The 14078-nt window shown below is 35.6% G+C and overlaps 1 protein-coding gene across 16 annotated transcripts in view; it reads left to right on the top strand.

Moving 5' to 3' along the window:
• The window catches only part of LOC102407275 (sarcolemma associated protein), an 87318-nt gene that overhangs the window by 62029 nt on the left and 11211 nt on the right, over positions 1-14078 (top strand). For 12 of the 16 annotated variants that reach the window (XM_045163963.1, XM_045163961.1, XM_045163956.1 and 9 more), the window contains 6 exons: positions 1765-1845; positions 2140-2199; positions 7813-7935; positions 8954-9028; positions 11272-11592; positions 11996-12113. In XM_045163963.1, the coding sequence (XP_045019898.1) occupies positions 1765-1845; positions 2140-2199; positions 7813-7935; positions 8954-9028; positions 11272-11592; positions 11996-12113 (778 nt within the window). Of the gene's footprint in view, positions 1-879; positions 1618-1764; positions 1846-2139; positions 2200-7812; positions 7936-8953; positions 9029-11271; positions 11593-11995; positions 12114-14078 lie in introns of those variants that run through there. The other 4 variants (XM_045163962.1, XM_045163959.1, XM_045163960.1 and 1 more) reach the window with 2 other exon arrangements.

Here is a 14078-nt window from a genome sequence, read left to right as displayed (position 1 = left end):
GCAATTTTACCTTTCTAGCTACTGTTCCAAATAGGAAATAAAAGTTGCTTGTAGGCCAGAAGAATATGTCTGAAAATACATTCCTCTTGGTTTACCTTGACACCTTGATCGTAAAATTGCCAAGAATATTAAAATTAGAAATCTTTTTGTCTTTTCTGTTCTGTTCCAACAGAATGGTTTCTTTTCTTTCTATATATTGATAAGATGTATTCACCTCCCTTATTTGAGACTGTAACTTTGTGATCAAAACTAGTACATTCAGAAATGTCTAACTAGAACACACTGAATGCACACTAGAGGTCTCAGATTAGATTCCTGTGGGCCTCAGCGATCAGTGACTTCATGTCTAATCCAAGCTCACTGTCTCTCAGCAGTTGGTCTTTGATTAGAAATGGCAGTGAGAAAAGATGCAAAAGGCCTCTTACAATCCATCACTCATTTCACAAGTTAAGCCACAAATTTAGGCTATTCTTATATGGAATAGCCATAATACGTTATATTTCAGTATTAATTATTTTGACAGTGATAGTTTCAGATATGTTTCTGACTACTTCTCAGGTGAAAGATATCTCTTGATTTAGTTGATTATGAAAACAGTATATGTTCACTCTAATTTTTCACACAGTTTATGACAGTGTGCAGTTAGAAAGTAAATGTGCATCCCTACCTTCAGAAATGACCATTGGTATCTCTGTGGTATGTTCAGCTCTTTTCAGTCTAAACAGAGTCACATTATACATAACAGACTTTACTTTTACTTAATAGTAGTGAATCTATCTAGAACATTTTCCATTTGGTAATGAACAATGCTGCAGTGAACATCCTTATGGATATATACTATTGTTGCCTATTATTTCCTTAGGAAAAAGTAGTAGAAATGGATATGCACATTTACGTTTTTGAAATAGATTACCAAAAACAGTATAGTCAAGTGCATAACATTGTAAAAAGTAATTATATATCTACTGAATTTATAATCTGATTGAGGAAATAAGATATATGTATATACAGAGAATGCTATAAAACAACATGATTAATGATAAAAACATATGTCCCAGAGAAGATACAATAAAAAGGAGCAACATGCTGGAGAAATGAAGACTTCCTTAGAAGTGATGGGCTTAAGCTATATCTTAGTATAGATTGAATAGGCCAAGTAGTGAGAATTGTCCTTAAGTTTAAGGAAATATCAATTTAAGCAAAGAATTTAAGGCTTGTGGTTCAGGTACTGTTGCGTTTTCTTTAGATATAAAAGGCTGTTAATGTTCTTTTTTCAGTGTTACTTTTAATTTTAAAAAATAATGGTAATTTTTTAAAGAGTTTTTGTTATGAGTATAAATATTACTAAGGCAACCTAACTAGTGTTTTTATATAATAGAATCATTTTCTTTCCTCATCTTCATACAATGTCCACATTGTCCTGGAAATTTTTGCTATATTTGTTGCAGTTCTCTGAATACTTTAGCAAAGCTTGCTTCATTTTTGTTTCCAGTTGGCCAGTGGACAGCCTTGAACAAAAGCCCCAGTCCTCTGCACAGCAGTCATGATCCACATAATAATTTAATCTGAGCTCCGTGTAATAAGCAGCATTCCATTTGGGACTAGAGTGGTGAAGAAGTAAGAGCTTCAGTGACCTCAGTTAATTTTAAAAGTATTTTGCATACCAGTAGATATAGAGCACCCATAGCCTGAAGCAGTTTTAACTGATACAAGCTTTTTAATTGTAACATGATTCTACTTTTTGTTTTTTTTCCTACTTGTTAGAAAACCAGGCAAGAGCAAAGGAATCGGACTTGTCAGATACTCTGAGTCCAAGCAAGGAGAAAAGTAGCGACGACACTACAGGTGAGTGTTAACCTAAGGTTTATAACTCTGCAGATGTTATTGTTAGTTATTGTTGCCTACCAAGCAGTTTAGGTATGCAGGTTGGTGTGGGTGGAGATTTCAAAATTTGTATTTGGGAGGGAAAAGCAGTGCTTCTATTTATCAAATGATTCCCTTGACAATTTGGATAAATTTTAAAACTACTTACAATGATCCAAATATAATAGCTGTATAAGTTTCACTTACTTATTTTGAAAAGGATAGCTTGCTGATAGAGTTTGCTGTTTATAATTCTCTTTTTTCCCCCCTCTGTAGACGCCCAAATGGATGATCAAGACCTAAATGAACCCCTTGCGAAAGTGTCCCTATTAAAAGGTACTTTAACATGTTTTTATGACATTTAAACCAGGGCATTGGATTCACCCTTGCCACAAATTCAGTTCCAAGTATTACATGATGTTTTAAGTTTTAGTTAGAAGAGTAAGATAGCTTGTCTACAGTAGCAGAAACTAAAATTTAAAATGTTGATGTTGGTGCTTAAATACTTTGAAGAAAAATGTTTAGATTGTAAAATAATTTGTGTCAATCAAAGTTATTTGTAGGGAAAAGCAGTAAGTGGTAGAATGTGAAATATAGCTGTGGGTTTTTTCTGTTTACTTTGATGTCTCTGACAGGAACTCTATCATTTTTCATGTAAATTAGAAAAAGTTAAAAATATTAACTTTCTAGAAAGAACTACCTATTTAAGTGCCTTAGGGTGTCTTTTTGATAAATCTGTGATTGCCAGCATTTAGTCTCTATTATAATTGCTTTATTGTACACAAGAAAAGTTGACATAAGTCCAGCTCAGTAGGTTAAGCATTTTAGTAGCAATGGACCAATACCAGGCAAGTCTCAGAAAACAGCAGCAAAAGCAGCCTGTGGAGGTTTCTTTGTATAGAAATGCCTTTGCATCTGGCTGGGCTCTTAAGGGATCGCCCAGTTCAGACCCTAGGTTTGGGATTATATAAAGGGAGCCTTGGGCTTCCCTGGTGGCACAGTGGTAAAGAATATACCTGCCAAAAAAAAAAAAAAAAAGGATAAAAGAAAATTAAAAACAACAAAAAAGAATATATCTGCCAGTGCAGAAGCTGCAAGGGATGTGAGTTCAATCCTTGGATCAGGAAGATCCCTCGGAGGAGGAAATGACAACCCACTCCAGTAGTCTTGCCTGAAAAATTCTATGGACAGAGGAGCCTGGTGGGCTGCAGTCCATGGGGTCACAAAGAGTTGAACACGACTGAGTGACTGGATGCATGCATGTGCATAATGCTTTCACACACACACAGAAGCCTTGATTTCACTCTGCATGATTATGCTGCTCTCCTAGCTACATAACAATTAGAATTGGAAGTGATTAGCAACAAGGTTACTCAGATTCTCTAAGAATTCCTTGGTCTGGGCATCATAGCCTTCTCTTTTCTTCTCCCATGGATCCTGAAGCTGACATAGCTGTTTTGAGCCACCTTTGATTGAATTCCCTTAACCAGGAGAAGTCCTGAAGATTACTGGTCCAGGGAACCAGTTGCCAACCTGCATTTAAGTATGATCATAGTTTCCCATATTCCTCCTGATCTATACTCTTCTCAGATGACCTCTGGTGTTTGAGACATGGCTTTTCTTTTCTTTTTTTTTTTTTGAGGAAAAAAGCAAACAGAAGTTTAAAATAAGGAAAGTGACAGATCTAGCCAAACCTTGAGAGTTGTAGATAGTAGCCCCTTTATTTTATTCAATGAAACCCTATGCCTGGCTTCGTGAACCATTATCTTCAAATTTTATTATTTCCCTTTTTAAAAAACAGTCAATCTTTATTTAGAATTATAATACGCTATCTGTGTGTTAGTCATCCAGGATTAGGAAAGGCATCTAAAGTAAATTAAGCAGTCACCATGAGCTATAAATGAAATGATGAAACAGTAGTAATTTTCCTTGAAATATTATTTTCAGTCAACATATGTCACTTTTGAAAGAGAAATAAAGCTGTGGCTTGATCCACAGGTTTTTATGTACTTGAAATCATTTCCATAAAAAAGATAAAAAGAAAACTTAAATTCAGACCCAGTAGAATCTAATGCAGATTTGCTTCCTTTAGGGAACCATGCCAGAGACCAGTGGTTTCAAAGTCTGATAAGACTGTCCTTGGCATTTGAGGAGTTTCTAGTCAAACTGGCAACAGAAGAGGTATAGATGATAAGCTGTTTCTCGTGGTTGTTGCCATTAGGAGTCAAAGAAAGGGAAAAGAATGTCCAGATTATATATTTGTTTCTTTTTGTTTATCTCAGAAGATGGGTAAGAAAGGCATTTCATGGAAGAAGTATCATTTGCAATGACTCTGAAAGTGTCATACCACAAAAAAGCTGAACTTGAATCTTGTCAAGATTCTAGATTCAACTGCCAACTTGCAGGACATGTAAAGAACAAGGGACGTAGTGTAAATGATGTGGTAGACAATGTGATGTTTCTGGTTTGGCACATGTTGAACAGTAAGGTTTTTTATAGGTCCTGGCTTGCCTGAAACCATTTATACCCATTGTCCCAGCATAATTATTAAAAGCTCTTCCTTCCAAGTTCACATGTGCCCCCAGTTTTGTATTGTCACCCTTGGAACCAGAAGCAGTTGGAGTGTAAGGCAGAAACTAGGACCAGAAAGCCATTTTCACTTAATTCTGTGACATTTATTGAAGCAGGAGATACAGAGATAAGACACATGAGAAGGCTACAGTCTTAGGGGAGAAGGAGACATTTTGATAGAGTCATAAATGTTTTAGTAGGTGTGGTGGAAACTTTGGAGAGTGTAGCTAATTTCCTGGCTAGGGGCAGAGACGGGGTGGAGCAGTAGTCAGGATGGGCCTTCCAAATGAGTTGGTTAAAGGTAAGTAAGAGTACCCAAGAGTGAAAAAGGAGGCATACATTTCTTTAAAATAGTGCTGACATTTACAAATAGGACCGTTTAATATAGCAGAAACATTTACCAGTAGGAAAGTGTGGTACAGCACAGGCTGTGTTGGGCAAATGTGGAGAAAGATGACTGGGCCAGAAAGAAATGTTTGGGAATTCTCTGCATAGGGATGGACTGTGATAGCAAGGGAAATTTATAGAGAAAGAAGAGCAATGGGAAGATCAAAGGAGCCAACAAAAAATCCAGTTGTCAAGAAGGGAGCCAGCTGGTCAGAAGGACTAGCAAAGTAAGAGGCTGCTCTTTGAGGTCCCCTAATCTACGACAGAGGAGGCAAGAATATACACTGGAGAAAAGACAGCTTCTTCAGTAACTAGAGCTGGGGAAACTGCACAGCTACCCAGAAAAGAATGAAATTAGAACACTCCCTAATACCACATACAAAAATAAACTCAAAATGGATTGATGGCCTTAATGTAAGGCCAGACACTATAAAACTCTTAGAGGAAAAAAAAAACTCTTAGAGGAAAACATAGGCAGGACACTCTTTGACATAAATCAGCAATATCTTTTTTGATCTACCTCCTAGAGTAATGAAAGTAAAAACAAAAACAAATGAGACCTAATTAAACTTAAAAGTTTTTGCACTGTAAAGGAAACCATAAACATGACAAAAAGACAACCCTCACAGTGGGAAAAAGTAGTTTCCCACTGACAAGGGGTTAATCTCCAAAATACACAAACAACTTGTACAGCTCAATATCAAAAATAAATAAATAAATAAACAATTAAAAAATGAGCAGAAAACCTAAATAGAAATTTCTCCAAAAAAGACATCCAGGTGGCCAACAAACACATGAAAAGATGCTCAACATCACTAACTATTAGAGAAATGTAAATCAAAACTACAGGGAGGTATCACCTCCCACAGTCAGAATGGCCGTTATTTAAAATCTACAAACAATAAATGCTGGAGAGGGTATAGAGAAAAGGGAACCCTCTTACATTTTTGGTGGGAATGTAATTTGATACAGCCACTATGGAGAACAGTGTGTGTGTGTGTGGTTAGTCACTAAGTCATGTCCGACTCTTTGTGACCCTATGGATTGTTGCCCAGCCCGCTCCTCTGCCTGCCTGTTGTGAATAGGGCTGCAATGAACAGTGAGGTGCATATATCTTTTTGAATTATAAATCTCTATTTTTAGTTTTTTAAGGAGAACAGTATAGTGTTCCTTAAAAAACTAAAACTAGAACTACCATATGTCCCAGCAGTCCCACTCCGGGTCATATCCCTGGAGAAAACCATTATTCAAAAAGATACACGCACCCCAGTGTTCATTGTAGCACTGTTTACAATAGCCAGGTCATGGAAGCAAGCTAAATGTTCATCAGCAGAAGAGTGAATAAAGGAGATGTGGTACATATATACAATAGAATATTACTCAGCCATAAAAAAGAGTGAAACAATGCCATTTGCAGCAACGTGAATGGGCCTAGAGATTATTATTTTAAGCAAAGTAAGTCAGAAAGAGAAAGACGAATACCATATCACTTATATGTGGAATCTGAAATACAACACAAATGAACATATCTATGAAACAGAAACAGACTCCCATAGAGAAGAGACTTGTAGTTACCAAGGGGGAGGTGGAGTGGGGAAGGGAAGGATCAAGGGTTTGGGATTAATCGATGCAAGCTATTATATATAGGATGGATGAATAACGGTGTCCTGCTGGGTAGCACAGGGAACTATAATCAATATCCAGTGATAAACCATAATGGGAAAAATAGGAAAAAGAATATTTGTATAACTGAGTCACTTTGGTATACACAGAAATTAACACAACATTGTAAATGAACTTAAAAAAAAAAAGATAAAGGCATCATGACACTTCCTACTTTAATACTCCTAAAAAATAAGGACGTTATCCTGTATAATGACAAATCCAGAAGTGGGCAGCTAGAACCTGGGCAGACTTCCATATATGATGCTGAAAGAGAAATTTTGTAGTTGCTATGATAATGCACCTGCCACTGGAAAAAATCTCTCTTGCTTTTCCTCCACCCTTACCATGACTTTTCAAAGGAAGAATTGATAGACTGGCTAAAGTAGATGAACCTAGAGTTAGAATTTTTGATAGGGAGAAGATATGAGGATGAAAACACATGTTTATAATATCTGAGACCTACTGTGTTTGCATCATGAAATTTTATTTTTAGTTCTTTTCTGATGGATTGAAGTTGTTACGCCTGAGCTATTGTAAACCAAAGTAATAGTCGAATAATAGAATAGTAATAGTAGAATAATAGAATATACTAGAAGAGTATGGCCTACCTGATGATGCATTTATTTCAGGCAGGGTTCAGTAGTAGAAAGTTTTAATACAATGAAAGATGAGCAGAGTGACTAGAGAGAAAAGAGGGAGGGAGCTTATTTGAGATGTAATGCTGGTTCTGATGTATTTTGATAAGATCACTAAGTTACATTATTTAATAATTAAGAAAATATTTACTTGTTATGTACGTGACATTGAGGAAGCAGTGATGACAGAGTAAGCACAGAGGAGCTTTCAGCTTAGTTTTTATTTTGTATGCCACAACTGGGGAAATCATGCTAAAATCTTTTTTCTTGAGGATAAGTTTCTTTCTGTTTTTCCATTTCCAGTTAAGTTGCAAGTGAAAAATTTCTGACCTGTTATCAAGGAATTTCAAAATTGAATAAGAATAGCATTATGCCCGTATTACTAAATATCAAGCCTTGCATAAGTTCTGCATAAGCCTTACATAAGTGAAACATAATTTATTATATACTAGTATATGTTTTATAGTACCATTGCCATTAATTACTAAATATATATTTAATTGTATTTGTGTTCTTTCTCCAGGGTAAAATGACTAAAATGCTTAATATAATTTGCTTCTAAATTTTATTAAACTTAGTTGTGCTGTGTTGTTAATTATGCATGTCTAAACATGAGAAAGATTGCTAATCTTTGGTTGTAGAGATTATATCATACTAACTCTTGCTTTTAAAATAAACATATTTTTGTCAGATGACTTGCAGGGTGCACAGTCAGAAATTGAGGCAAAACAAGAAATTCAGCATCTTCGCAAGGAATTGATTGAAGCCCAGGAACTAGCTAGAGCAAGTAAACAAAAATGCTTTGAACTTCAAGGTGAGATTAAGATTACTTTGACTCTTCAGGGGATGTGAAAGCAACAAGATATTACTGAATGGCCCCAAGTCCAGAGGCATGGTTATCCTCTTCCAAATCCATGACTTTACTAGATACGTGATCTTGGAACTTTACTTGTCCTCTCTGAGCTTATGATTCAGATCAGTTAAGTAGAGACAGTTATAGTGGTATGACTTTCTTCTGAAGATCAAGAAGGACCTGTTAGAATGAAAGATCTTAAGAGTTAATTACATATTAAGTACAATAGAAGGAAAAGAACATAGAAATATTAATTTCTAAGTTTTAATTATACCTAATATTAGCTACTCAACATAAGATAAGGGACATTTATATTCCCTGCAGTTTTACAGTGTGTTCTAAAGTAAATGAGAGGAGCCAGGCAAGGTTAAGGTAGAGAATCTTCAAATGTCCCAACCACTTTTTATTCTAGTAGCTCACTTATCTATACAGTCATAGGCCAGTTGGAGTCAGTGCTGTCCCCTGGAGCTAACCTTTTTGTATCATTCACAGTAGTTATCTAGTTGCAGTCGATGAGTACCTTACAAAGTCTTAGAATCCTCATGTTCTCTAAAATGGCCTTCCTCACCAGAAGGAAGATTTGTATCCGACAGGGAACCGTGGACTTCCTGTCAGTAAGTACTTACTATGTACTTGGCAGGGAACATAAGGATTCTAAGTCTGGTTTTCAAATTTAAGCTCACAATGTTGATTAACAGCTGTCAAGAATGCTTCTCAAGTAAAAAACAGCATATATTATCTCAGCCATATAAGATATAGAAAACTCCTATTCAGTTGATACATTTATTACTTACTTACAACTGTTTTGTGCTCCTAAAAATCTTTAAACTACCTGATTGCTAATACTGCTAATACTTACTGCCTAACTTTTGTTTCCCTCCATGAGCTTTAGGAGAGAGTTTCTTAGGATTTTCCAGTTGCTCAATTCTGAATATTTTCATTAAATCACAAAATTAGACATACTGTACTTTACTTCTAGCTCTTTTGGAAGAAGAAAGAAAAGCCTATCGAAATCAAGTTGAGGAATCCAGTAAACAAATACAGGTTCTTCAAGGTATGGAACACTTCAGGGCTATTTGGGATTGTTACTGTTTGTTTGTTTGTAGTAATTCAAAAGAAATGGAAAGTAAGAATGCAAAGGGTTCCCATTTTTCATGGCTTTGATTCTTCTGTAGAATCTGAGACTGTAACTGGCTCTTGGTGGCCTTTTCTTTTTTTTTAGAGGGAAGGTTCCCTAGTACTGCAATAGTACTTCCCACTTGGAGTGGGGAGAACAAGAGTGAAGATTCGAATTTGTAAGACTGTCATTTTCTGGGTTACATAGTGACTTACTATAGAGGAGGCCTTCAGACAGGATATCAGTTTGAGTCGGTCGGTGCATCAGCACTTTTAGCTTGTTGGTGATATTATTTCTAATGCTCCTGGCACACTTGCGTTGCAACAAAAATTGTTTACTGCGTGGAATATAACAGTGGTCCCTGCACTACCTTCATGGGCAAAGGCTGCTCTCCATACCCACCATTTTGCTCTCTCTTTGTGTGGGCTGTCACAGAGTCTTTACAGAAACGACCTGAAAGACACCTGTCTGTCCAGGGTTTTCTTTGAACCAGAGCTTCTGGTACTTTGAGGCTATAATTGTGAGATGCTCCAGGAGATGTCTTTCCCATGCCATTGTAAAATCCCTAAAGTAAAATTAATTTGCCTTCATCGTCAGAGAAGGAACCAATGTTATTTTTAAATATTTGTTTTAGTGGCAGGGTAAAAAGAAATTAAATAGACAGGTAACCCCTGTTGAGATGAAATGGGGAGTCAATGTGTGAAGCCTAGGGTATTTGCCCTAAAATGACCAGAGAAAAACCAGTCTTTTGGGGTTTTGTTTCTTCTTTTTGAGTCAGACATTTCAGTTATTTTAAAAATGTAATTGTATTATGGTCAAACAAGAATTTCTGGGGTAGCTGGGTAGATGAATTTTTAAATTCATGAGAGTTCTTCACAGTTTTATTACAGTTTAATGCTATTATCCATTAGTTTACATAAATCTGACATATCTATATTTCCATCCTGTATTGTGTATGGACAGTTATCCCTAAAGGTTCATGTAGTGGTGCCTCTTGTGGTAAAGCTGCCTTACGTGAGCATCATTGAGTGCCCCCTAGTGCCAGCATGTATATTTCATGATTTTATCCACAAATCCATGGTCATGTAATCCCTGGCCATCGTGCCCTTCCAGACTTTGAGGTTGTTAACCTCTTACTGCTTCCCACAAACTTAAATGGTCTAGTATTTAATGTCTATTTATGAGGCAACCTCTTCCTCCCCAAGCCTGAAATCCTCTTATTTTAATTGTTCTTTTCTACCTAACGAATTTTTTTATACTTATACTTTTCTTGTGTTATAGTAACCAAGACCAGTATTCTAGTTCTGAACCCAGTATGATTTTATACAGATTGTTTCCAGTTCACATCAACAAGACCAGAGCTTTAAAAAATATACCTCTGACTGGGCAGTATTCAGTAACTTTTATTAATTCATTAATTCAACCGATAATCCTTGGTTCTTTACTCTTCTAGTCTTAAGGATAGTATACATGAGATGTACAGTGTAGTGAAAAAGATGAACAATAAGCAAATAAGTATATAATGTGATATCCAATAAGAGCAGAGTAAAGGACTAGAGAATGACAGTGGACTATTTTTAGATAAGCCATCAGAGAAAACCTCTTTAAGGAATTGACAATTCAACAGAAAATTGAGTTAAGACTATCAAAGGTTTTATTAATGTTTACCATCTAACCAAGTAGTTCTATGTTTATGAATTCACCCTTATGGGAGAAAAAAATCAAGATTGCATTATATTGTCATGAGTAATTAAAAACTCAACAGCATAATATGTCTGAAATAAAGGATTAGTGAAGAAAGTTAATATAGCTATTTTGTCGTTAAAAAATATTTATCACCCGCAGCGTAGAGAGCACTGTATTTATTATGATTGCTCCCAGTTTTTGTTTTTATGTATGTATAAATGCTTAGAAAAAAATCTGGGAAAATAAGTACCAAATGTTAGAAGTAATTTTCTCTGTGTGGGAGAAATAAAGATCACTTTGAGCTTTTTTCCTCTCTTTATGTTTCTGTATTTTGATGTTTCATGCATTAAACATGGATTGCTCGTACAGTTTAATCAAAAGCAACAAACGGCTCTGACAGCCTGGGCTGTGCAGTAACTACAGTCCCATATGGACTGTTCTTTTATTCCTGATTACTTGAACTAAGAAAATGATGAGTAACTATACTTTTGTAGCCCAACTACAGAGGTTACACATCAATATTGAGAATCTCCGGGAGGAGAAGGACAGTGAAATCGCAAGTACTCGAGATGAATTGCTTAGTGCCCGAGATGAAATTTTACTCCTTCATCAAGCGGCAGAAAAGGCTGCCTCTGAGCGGGACACTGACATTGCTTCTTTACAAGAAGAGCTTAAGAAAGTGCGAGCTGAGCTTGAGCGGTGGCGGAAAGCAGCATCTGAATATGAGAAAGAAATCATGAGTTTGCAAAATAGCTTTCAGCTTCGGTGTCAACAATGTGAGGACCAGCAGAGGGAAGAAGCAACCAGGCTGCAAGGTGAGAAATGTCCTTTACGTAAAGCTCCTAATGCTTGACACTGATAACTTCATAACTTGTACTGAATAACACAGTCAGGCTAATTTTCTCTTCCATAACGATTGATTGTATAAAAGCAATGTTTTTATATTGGGGCTATATACGTTTTTCACATCTGTAAGCTCTACAGTGAATTGAAAAAATTTGCAATTTTACATTTATTTAAATACTATTAAAAATTATTTGTCTTGTAAAAGTGAAGTGGGGAAAAAAATATTACTGAAGTTCAGGGTGATGAGAACTTTGCTGAGGCATAACTGCAAAATAACAGAAATCAAGGAAAAGCCATATAAAATCTTTGTTTTTTAAGGGGGAAAAATAGTTACGTTCCTATATTAACAAATGTGTTTTGGGACTATTTTAGGTGAACTAGAGAAGTTGAGAAAGGAATGGAATGTATTGGATACCGAATGCCGTTCTCTAAAAAAGGAAAATGTTTTGCTGTCTTCAGAACTGCAGCGGCAAGAAAAAGAACTGCACAAGTATGCACGGACTCTTATTTAGGTTCAAAATACTTCTGTGTCTTAGATTTTCATCTAAATTTAATTTAGTTTTGATATTGAAATATCTTTTGGAACAAAATATTCAGCCAGACTCTTTTCTGGCTACTTGGTAGGTTAACCCCACTAAGAGAGTACTGAAGCACTTTTTTTCTGGCACCACCTCTATGTCCTTTCCTTTGGGTGTACTCATGGAATACAGATTCATTAAATGCCCCTTCCCACCCCCATTCCCAAAAGCTCTAAACAAACAAGCAGCAAATGATCTATGATTAAATTCACCTTTAAGCTAAATGATAATAAATTTCAAATACAAGTTTGTTTTTTTCTTTCATGCCAGTGATCCCTTCTGTTTATAAGGTTCATCAGAAGATGGCCGTGATAAAAGAATTGATATTATTCAAAGACACAGAATCAGCTTTTCCTTATCAAACAGGGATATGTAAAAAGTAATAATATATAAAATAAAAAAATCTCTAAAACCAATTAAATCTGTCATAGTATCCAGTACCCTACAGGCAAACCAATGAATGCAATAGATTTGTTCCAGCAAATTTAGTAGAGAGTCTTGTTTTCTTACCAACACTTATTGTATAGTTCAACATTTATTTCTTCCTTTAAAATTTGACCCATTTTGATCCATATTTTTTATTTAAGCTGTGTTTACATTCTAATTCAGAACATGAAGCTGCAAGTGTTAGTCACTCAGTCGTGTCCAAATCTTTGCAACCCCATGGACTGTAACCTGCCAGGCTCCTCTGTTCATGGAATTCTCCAGGCAAGAATATTGGAGTGGGTAGCCATTCAGCCATTCCCTTCTCCAGGGGATCTTTCCAACCCCGGAATCGAACCCAGGTCTCCTGCACTGCAGTCAGATTCTTTACTGTCTGAGCCACTAGGGAAGCCCAAATTTGAAGGTAGTACATGTTTATTATTGAAGCCATTCTTTAAACTGTGTCCCTTCCCTCAGTACACCAAAAATGTGAGTCATTACTCTCTTGTTAGCCTTGTGCTTATACTCCTGAAGAGTATTAAGGTTAGCAAAAATTCAGTGATCAAGCTCAGTGCTCATAGAAAATAAGCTTTAGGGAAAAATGATAATTAGATGTATCAAAATAGCGTTCCTCATTAATTCTTATGAAAACAAAGACAGTTGCAATATTGGTTATATACTAAAAAAATCAAGAACTAATTGAAGGAGCAAGATGTACTGACTTATTCTGTGAAACTCCTTCCTATACTATTATGAGCTCAGTATCAGTATCTTTTTTTTTTTTTAATATCAGTGTTTTTAAAGCACTTTTTTCTCTTCCAATGCCTTACTATTCCATAATCTTTTCTATGGGTATTCCTCTTTGAATGTTTAGAGTTAATTAACAATAGAGAATAAAACATGTTTGTTTTTAACATAAAAGTTTGTAAAAGCAATTTCAGAATATGAACAGGACAAAATAATGGCCCAAAATACAAACAGACAAATAAATGGATGCACTCACAGACACATACACACACATATGTTTATGTGTATTTAGTATCAACTGGTCATCAGTTGACAGAACATGTGGGCAAATTATTTGGTATAAAATGTGTGTAAGATGATACAGACACTCAGGTTCTTCCTATTTGGAATACATTTGGATCTTGGTGAATCCATTTAGTTTGGTATTCTATCAAGCAAGAAATATTGATATTTGATTACCAGTGTTGATTATCTTAAATTATTCTTCTTTTGGAATATTTGATATTTTAAAGATTCAGACTCTATCCCTTATTTTTGAGATATGATAAATTGAAATCTAGCAGATTGTTAAATGCTATTTTTAAAATTACTTCCAAGTTTTGTTTAAATGTTGAAAAGCAATCCTACAAATTCCTTATGAGTTAGAAGCATATGATTTTAAAATATTAGGCCCCAGACTGTTGGAATATCAGTGATCAAGTGATCTG

This window comes from Bubalus bubalis, chromosome 21, assembly GCF_019923935.1.
Source record: "Bubalus bubalis isolate 160015118507 breed Murrah chromosome 21, NDDB_SH_1, whole genome shotgun sequence".
In the NCBI taxonomy this organism is placed as follows: Eukaryota; Metazoa; Chordata; class Mammalia; order Artiodactyla; family Bovidae; genus Bubalus; species Bubalus bubalis.
This window is presented reverse-complemented; position numbering and strand designations above follow the sequence as displayed.